The 20,009-nt window shown below is 32.9% G+C and overlaps 2 protein-coding genes across 4 annotated transcripts; one reads left to right on the forward strand and one right to left on the reverse strand.

Annotated features, from left to right (window-relative positions):
* Positions 1 to 2,337: 2,337 nt before the first annotated feature.
* On the forward strand, positions 2,338 to 13,416 carry LOC123710935. 3 transcript variants are annotated; one of them, XM_045663273.1, is made up of 5 exons: positions 2,338 to 2,528; positions 2,597 to 3,353; positions 5,678 to 5,736; positions 9,868 to 9,964; positions 13,254 to 13,416. In XM_045663273.1, exons 1-5 carry the CDS (start codon positions 2,440 to 2,442, stop codon positions 13,362 to 13,364), a joined length of 1,113 nt encoding a protein of 370 aa, XP_045519229.1. In that variant the 5' UTR covers positions 2,338 to 2,439; the 3' UTR covers positions 13,365 to 13,416. The 3 variants fall into 3 exon arrangements, with proteins under 3 accessions (XP_045519229.1, XP_045519230.1, XP_045519228.1); XM_045663274.1 differs by lacking the exon at positions 9,868 to 9,964 and having other exon boundaries at positions 5,678 to 5,833; XM_045663272.1 differs by lacking the exons at positions 9,868 to 9,964; positions 13,254 to 13,416 and adding an exon at positions 9,131 to 9,303 and having other exon boundaries at positions 5,678 to 5,833.
* Positions 13,417 to 15,321: 1,905 nt separating this feature from the next.
* Positions 15,322 to 19,307, reverse strand: LOC123710898 (peptidoglycan recognition protein-like). The gene is made up of 4 exons (XM_045663195.1): positions 19,223 to 19,307; positions 17,080 to 17,281; positions 16,462 to 16,580; positions 15,322 to 15,668 (listed from the first exon to the last, which is right to left on the reverse strand). Exons 1-4 carry the CDS (start codon positions 19,272 to 19,274, stop codon positions 15,463 to 15,465), a joined length of 579 nt encoding a protein of 192 aa, XP_045519151.1. The 5' UTR covers positions 19,275 to 19,307; the 3' UTR covers positions 15,322 to 15,462.
* Between the last annotated feature and the right edge of the window lie 702 nt (positions 19,308 to 20,009).

Below are 20,009 nucleotides of genomic sequence, written 5' to 3' on the forward strand. Positions count from 1 at the left end.
AAAAACAATTTAAAGAAATAATGAAGTAGTGATGTCAAAAAAATACTAATACCTAATACTTTTAATTTATATCACCGTCTTCAAAGCTGAAAAATGTAAAATAAAATAATAATAGTTTCATTAATCAATCAACTTAAAATTGTATTTACTAATATGTAATGATATTTTCTTTAAAAAATATTAATTAAAACAATATAAGTTACTATAACTATTAAGCTCATCAAGTCCATTAAAATAAGAAAATAATGATTATAGGTAAATCACGTACCTTAATTTTTATTTTTAAATTAAATTAAATTGTAATTTCTATGTTGGTAGAATTAAATAAAAAGCAATATACACAATCACTCCTACACAATAAACACTCGCTCACTAAAGTTAAAATATTAACTACTAAGTCTACGATCGTAGCGAAGTTCGATACGAAAGCTCCGTCGCAGCAAACGCCCGTCATGAATAGGAGTCACTTTCATACTGAAATATAAACGGTGAAGGGTCAAAGTATAGATGCCTGTAGGTATGTGATAAGATATATACTTAAACGTTGCTCACGTTTAATTTATTATGTTTATCTCGACAAAGCTTCCATAAACTCCTCTAAGTTATTCAACACATTACTACACATTCGATTAATCGATGTTATTGTGTAATCATTGCTTTATTGACTTATGCCTCAGCAATTTCCATACGTCTAAGCCTTTGTGAAAGTAAATGTAAACTTGTTTTTACCACTGAAACGTTTTGACTAATTTTCTAATTATGATCTGTAATAGTGGCGCAAAAACGCGCTTATCTAAAAATATAAATGTTATTTTCTATGGTATAACTGAAAATACTGTAAGCGTAAAAATATTTATAAAAATGTGGTATTATAAGCGGGTATTATATTTAATTATTTCCGATGGATAATATTCACTCTAATGGTGAAAGATATTTTGGAAACAGTCCAGTAGCTTATGACTGCATTCGTTGCAAACCTGCTAAAATACAAATCTTTGATTGTTATAATATTAATACTAATACTACATATAATATATATAATATATACATATCAGGTAGTCATTTTTAGAATAGAAGTCCCGCCGTGATTTTTGGAACTAAATTTTACAGGTCGATGTTATCAATTTCGTTTGTTGTTGTAGATAAACTAGCTTAGTGCATTTTAAAGATTGTTTACAATGGCAAAATTTGTAAAAAGATCGGCTCGAGAATCAATATGTGGGTGTTCGATAAATAGAGATAATTCGATACATTCTTTTTGGAAAGAAAAAAAGGTATAGCCCAGAAATGATAATATAATAATAATAATAAAAAAGTTTGCTTCGTGCATTTCATTGCGTCGTGTCGGAGTCTGTTCCTAAAAACGGATAAAAATGAAGTTGATAAAATATCTCCGCTTAAATTTTTTTTAGTACAGAGTTGGTAGGCTAAGAGCTTAGAGCCTACTTGAGATCTACATAGGGGTTCATGTTTCTCCATTTTCAATAGTTACGCGTTGAGGTGAAGCAAAAAAGAACATCCATGTTTTTCTTTGCTCAATGTTGTGAAAAAAGTGTCAGTACGCTGGATGCGAACAATGCATTTTAACGCGCAGAATCAATCTAGACTATAAATTTCATAGAGTTTTTTTTCTGATAAAGCCACCGAATGGTAATGATTGAATATCTTAATCATGGAGTCACTAATAGGGGGATTTTCTACGCAGGACCTTAACAAAGTTGTATTAGCAAATATTCAAGGATCGGCGAGGCTAAAGTTGTTTTGATTCACCAACATAGTTCCAGTACCCCAAATTCCAGAGTTCGGACGGCTGCCATACAAAAGCTGGCTTTCTAATTGATGGAATATCTTCCAAACTCACTGGACCTAACTGATAGTGATTTCTACCCTTTTCTACGGTTGAAGTAACATCTCAGAGACCATAAATTTTAAGATACGCAGTAGTCATCGCGGTACATTTTTAAATGATGAGGAAGAGTACAGCTTTAGAAAAAAGATGTACAAAGTGTATGAATGAAAAAAACGTGTAAACACCTGAGTGGTGACTAAGTTGAAAAATAAATAATATTTAATAAAAGATAACTGTAGAATACTCATTATCACCTTTTATTGAACAGCCCTAGTATATTTGAGAACATCGTAAAAGTTCTACTTGACACAACTGACACGTAATTATCGTTACGAGGCAATGATATCTATAATAAATTTCTTCTATTTAAGAAGACGGCTTCAATTAATAGTGACAAATAATGACGGACCATTTATTGATTGTTAGTATAAGCCAAATAGATTTATATAGTTATGACACTTATGAAAAAGTAAAATACAAGACTTTTCAATGTCAAAACAAAGTGTCAGAGCACCGAAAATGTACTAGAGAGTTTTTTAAACAAAATTCATATAAAATCACCAAAAATTCTAAGTAAAACTTAAACAATAATGCCGAACTCAAGGCGACGAAAATTTTCCGTTCAAAATGAAATAAAAAATCGTGAAACGACAAAGTCACAAAATGGCACACAAGTCCGGTAATTAATAGGTTAAGTACGACTGTGTGTATGTAGAAAAATCATATTTAATTTATTTTGTTTTTCAGTGCATCCGATACTGACGATGGAGCCAATAAGAATAAAAACAAGTCGCGGCCTAACACTTCAAAACGCTCCTCAATTCTTGAAATGGTTGTTGAATGCGAAAATACCATTTCGACCACCGCATACAAAAAGGAATTCGCAACTAATGATAAAGATGTCACAGCCAGTTCCAGCAATATCGACTTGTTTAATATTCTTAGTGCAGCAGATGGAAACATATCTAACAAATTCCTTGAAAGTAAAGAACATGACGTAGATATGAAGCATACAAGAGAGAAGTTTCAATCGCGTCGTGACAAACATCCACGGCAGCATAGAATCAAAGTTAGGAGCCCAAAACGCAAACCACTTGTAATTGATAAAGTCGAAGGTAATAAACGATCTATAGGTAGTTCTATTGACTGGAATGAAGAAGAAACAGCAGAAGTAGAAGTAGCTCAAGCAGTACTTAAAGTAGAAGCCGACGTGATTGAGAACGTGGAAGAACAAGAGAGGCCTAGTAATTATTCAATGGATGATATGTGTAGAATATGCCACGGTGGAGAATCATTGACTTCAGAGTTAGGAAGCCTGATATCTGCATGTTCCTGCAGAGGGACAGTTGGAAGAGTTCACGTCAAATGCCTCGAGCGCTGGTTGACGGAATCTGGCAAGTCAAGATGTGAACTCTGTGGAACAAGATATTCAACACGACGTGTCCATAGATATGGAATAATGAAAGCTCTTGTGATGTGGATATTGAGTCAAAACGCTAAACAGGTAGGTATTTTTATTCAAAGTCAATAGAGTATTTGCGGCAGGTTTAGAATACTATGAATGATAAATACCGATATTTGGTCATAATTAGTTCATATTTTTTTCTCTTCATTCTTATTTATATACTTTATTTAATCTACTAAATAGATATTAAAATGCCCTTACACACTGTGTAAAATGGTTCATTTGAATAAAACAATATAAACATTATGATGGACGGTTACGACGTACTTCCAAACCGAGTTATTAAAATCTTTTTTTTTACTTAAAGTGGGTATTTGAATGTATAAAGAACTTTAGAATGAAATGTATTTTCATGTACATGAGAAACTTAATATATACTTTCTACGAGTATACACACATCGCCATCAGCCGTCCTAATCTTTGTCTACTAGGCTCATTCTGATATGTATATAAAAACGTGCTAATGTTACGAATTTTATACGGTTATTGCTTAAATAATTGCACACCCTCATACTTAATAGACTACTTCAAATAAATCGTATTTTAAAAAGAAATTATAGAAAAACATTTACAAGTACAATAACAAAACACAGTTGTATATGCTACACAGACAGTTTTGATTGCCGTTTTATACAATTTGCCATATTTTTAGAAAGATTTGAGTGATTGAGCCAGCCTAGTTTGATTTTATTTCTTGGGATTATAGGCAGATTCCCTGACTTTTCAAACGTATTTTCAAAAAACTATTGGGTGTATTTTAATAAAAAATATTTTTCTAAACGTATTTTTTAGGTGTAGTTTTGAAAAATTGTTGAAAACTGTATATCCAAGTGGTGTCTTAAAATACTCACTAAACATTATAATGCTTAATGAAATTTTGATCGAACCAAAATCTTATGCCTTAGGTTCCTCACATCATTACCTAATTTTCCCTATGCTTTATCTCAATAAAATTTACAAAAAAGGTAAACACGAAATTAGTTTGACATTATCACAAACCCACTTTTATATCAATTTCAAAATAAAATATGATCCAACGGGTTTTACAACGGCCCTCTAGTAGACCATTGCCTATTTCTATGGTTTCATTCATAGTGTGGCCTATAATAGCAATCTGGTTCAATCGGTTCCAAATATTAGTAAGATATTCATTTATAGACGTATTTAGTTTTTTTTTCTTGCAAACGTAAAAATGATGTTAAGTAGCTATGCAAATAATTGAACAATAAATTTTGTTAGGTATATAGTTAGGTTACCCGAAAGGTCCTCTATTTTTTACACATTCTATTGATTTTTAGTATACAGTACCTACACTATTATAACCTAAGCGTAAACATCTCACACACAACAATATATCCTTAACAAATAAATACATATTATAGTTTTGACGATCATAAAGTCTTTTGTTTATAGTACAATAGATTGGATAAGCGGTTCACTTAGAAATTTGCTGTGTATTAATTAATCATAAACAAACTTAATCATAACGGAGTCCAACTGAGTTATTTATAATATTATAAACTTAACGATGAATATAACGTATTATGTCCCTATATTAGGTATTTACCTATGAAATTGGACTTTGTATGAAAGTTTTAAAATATAAAATTTTTGGTATTATTCTTATTTCAGCCCAAATAATCTATATAGTTTCACCATATTGATGGAGTTTGGTTATTAATTTACTGTAGAAGTCTGTCCAGTGGGAGGCGATGAAGTCAGCGAAAACTTTTTGTGCTTAAATGTTTTTCCTGTTATTTTTATAAAAATAAAGTATTTTTGATACTGTTGGGGCAGTCTGGTGAGTTCGGTGGGTAACGAAGAGTCTCCAGCTGTAACTTTTGTAGTTTTGCGATGTTCTGTCGTGAAGTTAAAGCTCGCGCGTTATCGTGGAGAAGTAATGGGGAAGGGCATAAGGCAGAGGTCCATGTGCCATTGGCAATGGACCTCTGCCAGCTCTGCAAGATTGAGTTGGACCCGCTTTCACTATCTATCACCTTTAATTCGTCGAATATGGTTACCGGCCGACCGCGAGGCTCGTACTTCACCTCAAATTTTCTAAATTTAAAACGATTGAATCAATAATGGACCGTGTTGTGAAGCAATGTTAGGCCCTTACACGCAGTTAATGTTTTGTGTTGTTTTCGCTACGGAATTTTCACGAACTCCTATTTGAATTGTACGAATTTTCAGTTAATCAATGGCGCCAAATACCACACTTTAACAAAAACAAAACACTATCAAAAAACAAATGACTGAATTTGAAATTAAATTACCAGGGCTTTCGGCAATTATTTGAATGTCGAATTTAGCTCGAATCCACAGATTATCAAACATGGTACTACAATACATATTATTTTCAGTTAATGGTGGATAGTCTGGGTATAATGCTGATGTCACCGCTTGCTGTACTTGCCGCTTGGTTGTCTGGTCGCACGTTAGCTGGCCTAATGACGCAGGAGGCTCACGTCACACCTTGGCCTTTAGCTTCTACGTTTGTGTTAGCTTGCATGACCCTTGTAAGTGCCATTATATATTTAATTAATTACTACCTGAAATAACTAAACAATATAAATATCTATTTAATCAAATAAATAATATTATTTTGTATAGATAGAAAATACCGGTTTCAGCGAGATAATGAGCAGCACACAGCAGTGTTGGCCTAGTGGCTTCAGCGTGCGACTCTCATCCCTGAGGTCGTAGGTTTGATCCCCGGCTATGTACCAATGGATTTTATTTCTATGTGCGCATTTAACATTAGCTCGAACGGTGAAGGATAACATCGTTAGGAAACCGGCTTGCCTTAGACCCAAAAAGTCGGTGTGTGTCAGGCACAGAAGGCTGATCACTTACTTGCCTATTCAATTTACAAACGATCATGAAACAGATACAGAAATCTGAGGCCCAGACCTAAAAATGTTGTAGCGCCATGGATTCATTTATTTCATTTACTTCACGCGCTAGCAAGTAATTTTAGTAAGCGAAACTTAGATATAAGATAATTTGTAAATAGTACGCTGAATAATATGAACATTAAACACAGAACTATATTTTTAATTTCAAGGCATAAGTTAAAATGATTGAATTGATTCTATTAAAATATTTCGTAGTTTTTATAAATCCTATTAAAATTAAAAATAATAATGTCTGATTAAACTGTTGTTAATGTTTTGAGAAACCGATGAACATACTTTAAAATTTCAATGTTTCAATGGACATACTTTGTTCAATATCTGGATCACAACTGTGGTAATAACATTTTTAGTATTTCGGTTTAATCAAGTGCTAAAAAACCGCTGTTGACCACTACTGCTGTAAATAATGTTAATAAAATCGCGTTTATATCCGTAAAAAGTTGTATTTAAATTAGCTATTTCCTTTCCCGACATTGTGTTGTTGTTGCTGTTGAATTAGATTTATTTGAAATTTATTACATTATTTTTTTATATATAACAGTTATCAAACGAGCCATTGCAGGCCATGGACACTTTTTTGTCGGTGTGTATCCTTTGAGGGGTTTCACTAACTTCGACTAAGTCCTAACTTCGGCAAAGTATATACAGTTGATGAGACATGAATTGCAAATGAATAATGGGTACCGGGTAGGGCTCGATGCTACGGCCTCCACGTCCTAGATTTCGTTACTTAGAATTAATAATCAAGAGTTAAGAGACTTAAGCCATTTTGTAGTGAATTATATAAATTATATCTAGACTATGTAAACATATGTCGTTTAGTTGTAAAAATATGTAGATTCATTTGGCGAGGCGAGTGAAATATTCAGTTTTATTCGCAAACATAAAGTTTTATAATACCTACTTCAGTGGCAAATGTAACTGCTTTTTCAAATTTATAGTAACTGTTTCATTGTCTTTAGGATAATTAATTAACTGGTTTCATAGTGAATTTCTTTGGTCATTAATTGCCAGAATAGCTGTGATATAGAATATAACTATATGGTATTTTAATATATATAAATTTATTAACATTTCAAATTATTTCCGTTCAAAAATGTTAATGAATTTCAAAATTATTTTTACACCCAACTATATTACCGTGTTAAAAAAATATGTACTATAAATAAGTAACTTGAAGATGACGCATTAAGTCCAGATTTAAATAAACTTAATATTGTTTTTTACAATACAAACATGTGTGCTAGTCCTAGTTTGCACACGTAAGAAGTGAAACTTCTTTGTGGCCTTATTTTTTGAAAAATGATCTACTATATGCAACTTTACAGAAATTGGTTAAATAAAGTTAAATTAGATAAAGTTTAACAAAAGGCTTTTATTATCATAGACGTCGTGAATACATATACAATTATTTCATTTTGCCTTATTACTAAGATTATTTCAGAATTTCATTAATTGTAATAGACTTATTACTATTATTGTTATCGTTATTATATATTTTTGTTATTAATGGCTTCGAATCTCTTCGAATCAACCGTGGTAGGGACAAGAAAAAGATGGCGCGTAACGGAAAAATGTGATGCGTAACCAAAAATTAGACGGTAATTTTTTTTCATCGCCTATTAAGAAATTCCATTTAAAAAATACTACCTATTTATGACTTAGCCATGATGTTAATTTATAGAAATCTGTACACGTAAGAAAGTTAGTAACTTTTCTGTTAGAAGTTTATTAAATTTAAAAAAATGGCTTAATTGTCAAAAACATGGCGTAAATATTATTCACAGCGAAACTAACTAAAGACTCCAGTATATATTTTAAAAAAACATGGCATACCATATTCTTTATACCATTGCCGAGCAGTTGTCAGCTCAACGACTGAAATTTTATCGTAATCCAATAATGGTGCGGTTGATCAAAGTCATCGTATTGAAGTATTCTTCCATCTTGTAACAACCGTTATAAGGATAAACCCAGAGATGTGGGGTAAATCTCTAGTTGTCTACCAATGAACTTCTACATACGCAACACGCGCACTTGTTGGAGAATAATTGGGCAAACCGCTAATAGATACAAAAATTGCAGAGTTTGATTCTTATATACTTATATGCAAATATGTATACATATACGGATACCTGTATCACCTGGACGTCCGTCGTTCCACAACTGAGCGTTTTCTAAGGCAGTTTTTGCCGCGCACCACCACTATGTGGAACCAGCTGCCCACTGAAGTATTTCCGAACCAATTCGACTTAGGGTCCTTCAAGAAAAGAGCGTACCAATTCTTGAAAGGCCGGCAACGCACTTGCGAGCCTTCTGGCTATGTGAGATTGCCAGAAGGCTCCATGGGCGGCGGTATCGCTTCACATCAGGTGAGCCTCCTGCCCATTTGCCTGCTATTACATTTAAAAAAAATGTGTCCGTCCTATGACCTAATAATTGTAAAGTAACTATATTTACTTTTTTATAAGTGGTGTAATATTACTGCGTTTTTGTTGAAACTATTATAATGTTTTATTAACTCCAATGGCGTAGATACAATAATGTGTAATATAAGTTAATTATTAATAAAGTTAAGAAATCTTTAATATGAACATTCTTTAAGATAATGTAAATTCAAAGATAAAAGACGATGTTTCTTTGCTTGTCATTGGTCAAATAGACGTATAACTTCACGTATCAACGCGTGATGGAAGAAATGCAGAGTCATCAAAATCGAACGGAACGTTGCGTCTTTTGATCAACTTTCTCACAAATGGTCTTTAGTTTCGCGCTCTACATTTCTAGATGTCATGTTAGTGACACTCAATTACCTCCACTCACCCTTGTCCTTGATGAATTATTGATCATCACATCACCATTATCACAGTATTGTTTACGACCAATTATTTTTTACAGGTATGTTACTACTGTTGGATTGTATCAGCTGCTACGCGACACGCTTTAGGTTGGTGGATTTGGTACAGATCTCAGTACGAAGTAAGACTTCAAATCGACCCAGTGGATTAATGTATAGTGAAAGGTTTAAAGAATTTTCGGTGCTAATAAAATTTATTTAATTTATTGTTTTACTAATACGAACTGCGCTGCCATGAAAAGGCTAAAACCCATTGAAACCATCACGATATAACTATTCAGGTTAATAATAATATTCTAGTCTTGATACAGAAGTTCCTAGCTAGTTTCTTGGCTGTTCTTCTCAACACTGTGACCACCAGTAACATCTCAATATTAGTAATGAAGTCTGTATTGCTTTACGTTTGAATCTATGAAAAAGAAATAGTTAGGGTTATTTGGTAGACGGTTATACCCCAGGGACGTTAAAAAATATTTGTTTCAATTCCTCACGTGACAAGTGTCATATGTCATTCAAATATACGTAGTGACGAGTCACGCCTGCACAAACAGGATTTTATCTCAAGGGATAGCACATGTTAGATTTGTGTACATAAGTGATCATATACGTGGCTCGATCTGGAAAATTATATTAGAATTGGAGAAGCTTATAAAGTTTATAATGTAGCATAAAACAATAAAGCGTTTCGGTTGATTGTCACAAAGGCGAACCGATCTAAAACTTTAGCAAGAACTTTACAATACATACGCAAGTACATACTTGCTGTACTTGCCGCTTGGTTGTCTGGTCGCACGTTAGCTGGCCTAATGACGCAGGAGGCTCACGTCACACCTTGGCCTTTAGCTTCTACGTTTGTGTTAGCTTGCATGACCCTTGTAAGTGCCATTATATATTTAATTAATTACTACCTGAAATAACTAAACAATATAAATATCTATTTAATCAAATAAATAATATTATTTTGTATAGATAGAAAATACCGGTTTCAGCGAGATAATGAGCAGCACACAGCAGTGCTGGCCTAGTGGCTTCAGCGTGCGACTCTCATCCCTGAGGTCGTAGGTTTGATCCCCGGCTATGCACCAATGGATTTTATTTCTATGTGCGCATTTAACATTAGCTCGAACGGTGAAGGATAACATCGTTAGGAAACCGGCTTGCCTTAGACCCAAAAAGTCGGTGTGTGTCAGGCACAGAAGGCTGATCACTTACTTGCCTATTCAATTTACAAACGATCATGAAACAGATACAGAAATCTGAGGCCCAGACCTAAAAATGTTGTAGCGCCATGGATTCATTTATTTCATTTACTTCACGCGCTAGCAAGTAATTTTAGTAAGCGAAACTTAGATATAAGATAATTTGTAAATAGTACGCTGATTAATATGAACATTAAACACAGAACTATATTTTTAATTTCAAGGCATAAGTTAAAATGATTGAATTGATTCTATTAAAATATTTCGTAGTTTTTATAAATCCTATTAAAATTAAAAATAATAATGTCTGATTAAACTGTTGTTAATGTTTTGAGAAACCGATGAACAGACTTTAAAATTTCAATGTTTCAATGGACATACTTTGTTCAATATCTGGATCACAACTGTGGTAATAACATTTTTAGTATTTCGGTTTAATCAAGTGCTAAAAAACCGCTGTTGACCACTACTGCTGTAAATAATGTTAATAAAATCGCGTTTATATCCGTAAAAAGTTGTATTTAAATTAGCTATTTCCTTTCCCGACATTGTGTTGTTGTTGCTGTTGAATTAGATTTATTTGAAATACATAATTTTTTTATATATAACAGTTATCAAACGAGCCATTGCAGGCCATGGACACTTTTTTGTCGGTGTGTATCCTTTGAGGGGTTTCACTAACTTCGACTAAGTCCTAACTTGGGCAAAGTATATACAGTTGATGAGACATGAATTGCAAATGAATAATGGGTACCGGGTAGGGCTCGATGCTACGGCCTCCACGTCCTAGATTTCGTTACTTAGAATTAATAATCAAGAGTTAAGAGACTTAAGCCATTTTGTAGTGAATTATATAAATTATATCTAGACTATGTAAACATATGTCGTTTAGTTGTAAAAATATGTAGATTCATTTGACGAGGCGAGTGAAATATTCAGTTTTATTCGCAAACATAAAGTTTTATAATACCTACTTCAGTGGCAAATGTAACTGCTTTTTCAAATTTATAGTAACTGTTTCATTGTCTTTAGGATAATTAATTAACTGGTTTCATAGTGAATTTCTTTGGCCATTAATTGCCAGAATAGCTGTGATATAGAATATAACTATATGGTATTTTAATATATATAAATTTATTAACATTTCAAATTATTTCCGTTCAAAAATGTTAATGAATTTCAAAATTATTTTTACACCCAACTATATTACCGTGTTAAAAAAATATGTACTATAAATAAGTAACTTGAAGATGACGCATTAAGTCCAGATTTAAATAAACTTAATATTGTTTTTTACAATACAAACATGTGTGCTAGTCCTAGTTTGCACACGTAAGAAGTGAAACTTCTTTGTGGCCTTATTTTTTGAAAAATGATCTATATGCAACTTTACAGAAATTGGTTAAATAAAGTTAAATTAGATAAAGTTTAACAAAAGGCTTTTATTATCATAGACGTCGTGAATACATATACAATTATTTCATTTTGCCTTATTACTGAGATTATTTCAGAATTTCATTAATTGTAATAGACTTATTACTATTATTGTTATCGTTATTATATATTTTTGTTATTAATGGCTTCGAATCTCTTCGAATCAACCGTGGTAGGGACAAGAAAAAGATGGCGCGTAACGGAAAAATGTGATGCGTAACCAAAAATTAGACGGTAATTTTTTTTCATCGCCTATTAAGAAATTCCATTAAAAAAATACTACCTATTTATGACTTAGCCATGATGTTAATTTATAGAAATCTGTACACGTAAGAAAGTTAGTAACTTTTCTGTTAGAAGTTTATTAAATTTAAAAAATGGCTTAATTGTCAAAAACATGGCGTAAATATTATTCACAGCGAAACTAACTAAAGACTCCAGTATATATTTAAAAAAAACATGGCATACCATATTCTTTATACCATTGCCGAGCAGTTGTCAGCTCAACGACTGAAATTTTATCGTAATCCAATAATGGTGCGGTTGATCAAAGTCATCGTATTGAAGTATTCTTCCATCTTGTAACAACCGTTATAAGGATAAACCCAGAGATGTGGGGGTAAATCTCTAGTTGTCTACCAATGAACTTCTACATACGCAACACGCGCACTTGTTGGAGAATAATTGGGCAAACCGCTAATAGATACAAAAATTGCAGAGTTTGATTCTCATATACTTATATGCAAATATGTATACACATACGGATACCCGTATCACCTGGACGTCCGTCGTTCCACAACTGAGCGTTTTCTAAGGCAGTTTTTGCCGCGCACCACCACTATGTGGAACCAGCTGCCCACTGAAGTATTTCCGAACCAATTCGACTTAGGGTCCTTCAAGAAAAGAGCGTACCAATTCTTGAAAGGCCGGCAACGCACTTGCGAGCCTTCTGGCTATGTGAGATTGCCAGAAGGCTCCATGGGCGGCGGTATCGCTTCACATCAGGTGAGCCTCCTGCCCATTTGCCTGCTATTACATTTAAAAAAAATGTGTCCGTCCTATGACCTAATAATTGTAAAGTAACTATATTTACTTTTTTATAAGTGGTGTAATATTACTGCGTTTTTGTTGAAACTATTATAATATCTTATTAACTCCAATGGCGTAGATACAATAATGTGTAATATAAGTTAATTATTAATAAAGTTAAGAAATCTTTAATATGAACATTCTTTAAGATAATGTAAATTCAAAGATAAAAGACGATGTTTCTTTGCTTGTCATTGGTCAAATAGACGTATAACTTCACGTATCAACGCGTGATGGAAGAAATGCAGAGTCATCAAAATCGAACGGAACGTTGCGTCTTTTGATCAACTTTCTCACAAATGGTCTTTAGTTTCGCGCTCTACATTTCTAGATGTCATGTTAGTGACACACAATTACCTCCACTCACCCTTGTCCTTGATGAATTATTGATCATCACATCACCATTATCACAGCATTGTTTACGACCAATCGTTTTTTACAGGTATGTTACTACTGTTGGATTGTATCAGCTGCTACACGACACGCTTTAGGTTGGTGGATTTGGTACAGGTCTCAGTACGAAGTAAGACTTCAAATCGACCAAGTGGATTAACGTATAGTGAAAGGTTTAAAGAATTTTCGGTGCTAATAAAATTTATTTAATTTATTGTTTTACTAATACGAACTGCGCTGCCATGAAAAGGCTAAAACCCATTGAAACCATCACGATATAACTATTCAGGTTAATAATAATATTCTAGTCTTGATACAGAAGTTCCTAGCTAGTTTCTTGGCTGTTCTTCTCAACACTGTGACCACCAGTAACATAACAATATTAGTAATGAAGTCTGTATTGCTTTACGTTTGAATCTATGAAAAAGAAATAGTTAGGGTTATTTGGTAGACGGTTATACCCCAGGGACGTTAAAAAATATTTGTTTCAATTCCTCACGTGACAAGTGTCATATGTCATTCACATATACGTAGTGACGAGTCACGCATGCACAAACAGGATTTTGTCTCAAGGGATAGCACATGTTAGATTTGTGTACATAAGTGATCATATACGTGGCTCAATCTGGAAAATTATATTAGAATTGGAGAAGCTTATAAAGTTTAGAATGTAGCATAAAACAATAAAGCGTTTCGGTTGATTGTCACAAAGGCGAACCGATCTAAAACTTTAGCAAGAACTTTACAATACATACGCCAAATATTCGTACTCTTCAAAACGATATCAGTTTTTGACAGCTCGAATGCATGTATACAATTTGTTATACTACACAAATTCTGTAGAATAGTTTTCAATTACGTCCGCGGAAAGCAACTCATGTGTTTTTACGACAATTTATCGTTCTATTTTTAAAATTAAAAAACTGTAGCAAGCCAAATATTATTATGTAAATAAAATTACGACTATACTTACATTAATTTTGACACCTTAAAATAGAAGTACAAAAAGTTTAAAGATTAAATAAATTTACTACTGATACTAAATACAAAGTTTCATACAAAAGTGGTATTTTTCCAATGGTAATCCATTTAACGTATGATAAGACCCGGTTTTCAGGTGCCCCATAAGGCTGGGTACTTACCAACGTTACGAGGTGTAATGTAACATGTTACGCAGCGAGCATTCGTGCAGTCCGTACGTAGTGATACGGGGAAACCAGCGCTCAGAGTGCTCCACCCGACTGTCAGTTTTTTGACGAATCCTTTGAGTACGCGGTTCAGTCACACTCAGTACGCTCAAAACAGGAGTCACGTGCACACGTGCAGATGTCGTTCCTCTCGTATTATTTAGAGAAGAACCAGTTTGGATAAAACAATAATTTTGCAGAATCAAAGATACAAAACCTCGCTGTCGGGACATCTTGCCTGAGAGTGGCTGGCGAAACCAGCTGCCCACTGAAGTATTTCCTAACCAATTAGACTTAGGGTCCTTTAAGAAGAGCGCGGACAAATTCTTAAAAGGACGGCAGCTCGCTTGCGAACCTTCTAACAGTGCGAGTGTTTATGGGCGGCGGTATCATATAACATCAGATGAGACTTCTGCCCATTTGTCTCTGATAACATTAAAAGCAAATTACAAGCGAAACCTATCATTCTATTAACTTAATATATATATAAATCTTATTTTTTTATAATTTCATCTGAAATTGGGTATGAATTTTGAGAGAGATGCTTCATACATTAAGAAATCGCATAGCCCTGAGTTATGATGCTTATAAATACATATTAACTGAAATACGATGATTTGAGGTTGAACAAGCTTATATTATAATGTACTAAGATTGTTTATTAAAGTTCAGCCAATAACATGTTCATTTATGCGAACGAAGTCTTCGAACTTCGTGTAATAAGCCATGAAATAATTTGTCCTAAACTCAAGAGAAATATTTTTTAAATTACAATAAGATTTTTTGTATTGTATGTTTTGAGTATGTTAGAGCTTTAGATTTCCATGCTTATAGAATTTGGCACTCAAATTCCAGCCTGAATTCTCCCTTATAAAAAATGAGTGTTAAAAATATAATAAATGCAAAATGTTATTAATTAATGCTATAAAATAAAATTTATAATTTAATTTCAGTTTTGAGAAGTTTATTAAATTCATAATATTTAAGACATTATATTCAAAACATCATTAGTGTTAGTATTTATTAAACAGTACTAGGTAGATTAGCCGTAGTCGATATTCAAAGTATGTTTTAGCTTTTATTCTTAATAGATGTAACATCTTCCAACCACTCGGGCCAGGTTCTTATAACTTGGTACAATCGTCTTCCAGGACTCTGTGTAGCGATTAATTGCTTGTGTCCAACAACTTTGTAATCTGCTGATAAATGACCTTCCTCCACTCCACAGCGTAAAAGTTCCTTTACAGCTTCGAGTTGGGCACTCGTCGGATCGTCATCTGCAATATGGACAAAGATTGACAACAGAAAATCAGCAAATCTTCTATACATAAAATAACATTCCTACATATTAAGAAAAACACTTTTTTAAAGGATTGAAGCTATGTGTTATTACATTATTTACATAATTCTAAATTTTAATTTTTTTGTCACCGTGACCACGCACGCTGAAAAGCACGCGAAACATCGGTACGTTATGTTAATAATTATAAGTTTTAAATAATAATACATAGCTTCAACCCGTTCAAAAAGTGTTTTTCTTAATGTGTAAAAGCTATGTTAACAAAAGACAATACTATTCCTACATATTTCACCGGATTTAAAAACGTTTGAGCAGTTGGAGCAGTATTGGCCTAGTGGCTTCAGCGTCTTTCATCCCTGAGGCAGTAGGTTCGAACCTCGGCTGTGTACCAATTGACTTATCTGTATCATGCTCATTGAATACTTACTTGTATGGCAAATCATCGGCATGTATTAGATGTAAAAAGTCAACGTTGTGTGTCATGCACATATGGCTATTCACATACGTGTCTGAGGCCCAGGCGTAAAAGGCAGCGCCTTAATTTATCGCTCATTCTAAATCATTATTTTATTACAAAAGCAATGTGTTTTCCAGTTGTACCGTTATTATGCTCACAATTACAATTACAATACAATTTGTTTCGTGAGAAGTTCAAAAAATATATATTTAATACAAATCCTTAAACTACTCATATACGTCAAGGATGACGAACGTATAAACCGAATCCCAAATCAAACAGGTTTTACGATGCGAACTCTGCAACTACTCACTATTATAGTTCCCTATAAAGGATATGCCGATGGATTTACTATTGTAGCCGTATGTATGAGCGCCAACGTGGAGCCAGCCACAGCCTTCGTATATTTTTCCATTACCGCCTACTAGAAATCTGTAACATAAAAGTTTTACCTCAAGACATTTTATATTCGTTTAAGTATACATATAATAATGATGATTATAGTTCCTTTTATAGAATGTCAGTACAAACATTAATAAAGTATACAAGTCCACATTGAATTCTTTGATTCAGTTTAGTTTCTACTTTAGTTTGTTTAAATTTAACTGCAGTAAGGTAAATGGCGTGTGTTCTAATTGGTCAACAGCGAGATGTGACATTGTTATTATTTCTGTTTGACTAAACGCAGTTAAACGCTCTATGCGTTGCGTTTAACTTTCATTTTTCTCCAAAATTCCTTACCCAATATCATTTTTTTATGATTCCAGAAAGTTAGCTTCCTTGCTAAAGTTTCGTAAATAAAACAATTGAAAATAAATATTGTCGATTGTTTCATTTATTTTCCTACCAGTCACTAACTATCTCATAAGTGATTCACGGAATGTTTCTTTCGATCATATTAATTTCTATATAAGCACTAAAATATACTCACGACATGCCAATATCCCAGTATCCTAACTCATCGACTTGATAATTTTGTATACTACGAGTAGCCTCAGTACAAGTGCCATCAGTCGAACAAAATGGAGTAACTGTATGCTGAATAATGACTAGATCTACAGGCCTGAGGAGGTAACTCACGTGGATAGGTTTCAATCCACCCCAATCCTTTTTTGACACAATTGAGGGACATGCTGTAATAGATTCATTATCATTAATTATTAACACTTCGTTGCAGAAACATAATAAAATTGATAAAATTATTGAAAACTTGGAATTAGGACTGGAACTTTCGTTTTTGATTCGGGGAAACAGATAAATCTATCCTACATATATGTTTAATACTAGTTTTATATAGCTTTAATATTCCTGTACATTAAATATAAAACGCCTATTGTTATACAATTAGCAATTTAGTTTGGAGTGGTTTTTTATCCAGGTTCAATTGATAAACCATTCCTTACCTATATGGAAATTGTATTCGTTTTAACAACAAACTTCCAAGCGAAATTAGAGATTTATCACTGAATAAATTAAAAATTCTTGTTAAACGTAAATCAATCAATAAATCTTTTTATAAATTTGCTTAGTATTTAAATGACTAATCCTTGAGATTGATTTGCTCCAGTTCAAACAATTTGTATGACTTAAAGCGATTAAAAATAGTGACTTTCTTGCCAGTTCTTCATATCGTACGCTTGTTGACTTGCGAACTGGTAGTTAATGTAAATTAATTTAACATCTTTTCTGTTGACGTTCATAAGTGTACGTAAGTTATCTATGTGAATAGTTTGAGTAGTTTTGTGCTTGTATACCGTGTCGATTGTTTAATACTAATAGCAAGTTCTACTTGAATTAATGCATGATATGCTGAACATAATTGATAATAACACATAAAAAAAGCTATAGTATAGCTCTCAGTGGTGTAACAATAGAGTGGTAGGGCTGGCAAATTGCCACGGGCCCCCGACCCAAGAGGGCCCCTGCCCAAGAGGCCACGAGCTATTTTTTTTAAATTTCTATTTCATTGTAAATGAATGCAGGTTTCCTCACGTTTCCTTTACCGAAAAGATAGCGAATAGATGATGAATGCGTTGAGATATTATGTTCTATGGATTAATGCAATACGCATTAGGGTCGCGTGGGGGCTACAGACCATTTCCTCTCGCCTAAGAGAGGAGTTATTATTGTGGTATTAGTGGGACATATACAACGTGTAATTGAGTACTATGAAAATACTCGAAGTTTATTAAAATTAAACTGAGTACAACGTGACGATTTTTACTGATAAGGCCCCATCAAAAGAAATTGTCACGGGCCCCAGGTATAGTTACGCGACTGATAGCTCTATACGTATTCAAATACGTATTATATACTACAATATTTCTGTAGAGCTAATAATACACACTCAAATCATTAAATTTGACCTTATGAGGTTAAGAAAACGCCAGTGCTATCCGGATATTCCTGATTCACATTTGCAGCGTTTTCCTAAACTATACTATGTCTTTATCTCTTACATACATTATTCTCTTATTGTATCTCTATCGCACACTTTTCCCCAACACGGTTTGGAGTTTATTGTCTATTTCGGTTCATTTCGTATTATTTCTTATCTATTGTTTATATGTATTTTATGAGATTGCGGTGAGTGCTCTGATTGTAAATATATATACGTTACCAAAGTCTTGATTCTAAAATTTTATTTTATTTCTCATTTATTTGATTATATCAATAAGCCAGAGGGAGTCCATTGTGTCTTAGAGGCAGATATCAATATTGTTTTGAATGAAATCCACAAATTAAAATTCGTTAAAGGTAAAAGGTACATTTACAGATATGACGTAAACACTTTTATTAATATTTGATAATACACAGTTACATGAATTTGCAGTATTGTGTGAAGGCAGAATGTAATATTTTGATTATATAAATAACTTCGGTAAATATTGTTTCACGAGTAATTATTCAAATATTTTTTATACGGCCGTCTCACACACTACAAAAATAATATTAGCCGTTGTTTTAAAATAAAAATCATATTGAATGTTAATATTTATTTCATAAATGTATAATAGACGGCTAATTTCATAACTGAAATAGCCACATAAACAAAAATATATAAATCGACTCACACGCATCTGCCAATGTCAATCCAAACACGAATATGGCCGTGAAAAATATCATTGCAGTGTCTTCACTTCCAAAGTCAATAAAACACTGACCCAGACCAGTCAGCCCATAGTAAAATATAAAAAATGGTGTGACTGGTTCTGCGATATACAATTTAATTCGATGATATTAATTTATCAGAGTTATATTAATTGTAAGTATATTATATATTTGATTAATGTTATTTAGAATCGTTTACTGACACTGGGTTTGATTCATATTGAAATAATTGTTGGTTCAGGTTGTAGGCTGATCAGAACTCTACAATACAGATTCGAAAATTAGTCTATAGGTTTGTGTAGTAATTTTAAATGAAGAACATGGATGTGTATATTATATTAGACTAAAAGTTCTATCAATAGTGACTGAAAATCTTGGTATTATATCTTTTCGTGTATTTAGCAATTTTTTAGTTTCCATTTAAACATACGTAATCTTACTAATTTTTAAATTAATATAGTCTTAGAATATATATATATATATATATATATATATATATATATATATATATATATATTGGAATTACGCCACCGTGGGTTAGTTTTTAAAGCGTAAATCTAGACAGAATATCAAAAAAATATTATAGACTTGGACGCAAAATGTTACTAGATATAATTTATTTGACGTCATGTCGAACCCCTAGATGGGGCAGAGCCTATTGGCCATTAGCGATTGTATACCTTCATAGTAGACACTCTGTCCCTTTACCACCTGTACTAAAAAAAAGGAAACTAGTTACCTTCAATAAAG

This window comes from Pieris brassicae, chromosome 6, assembly GCF_905147105.1.
Source record: "Pieris brassicae chromosome 6, ilPieBrab1.1, whole genome shotgun sequence".
Classification (NCBI taxonomy): Eukaryota; Metazoa; Arthropoda; class Insecta; order Lepidoptera; family Pieridae; genus Pieris; species Pieris brassicae.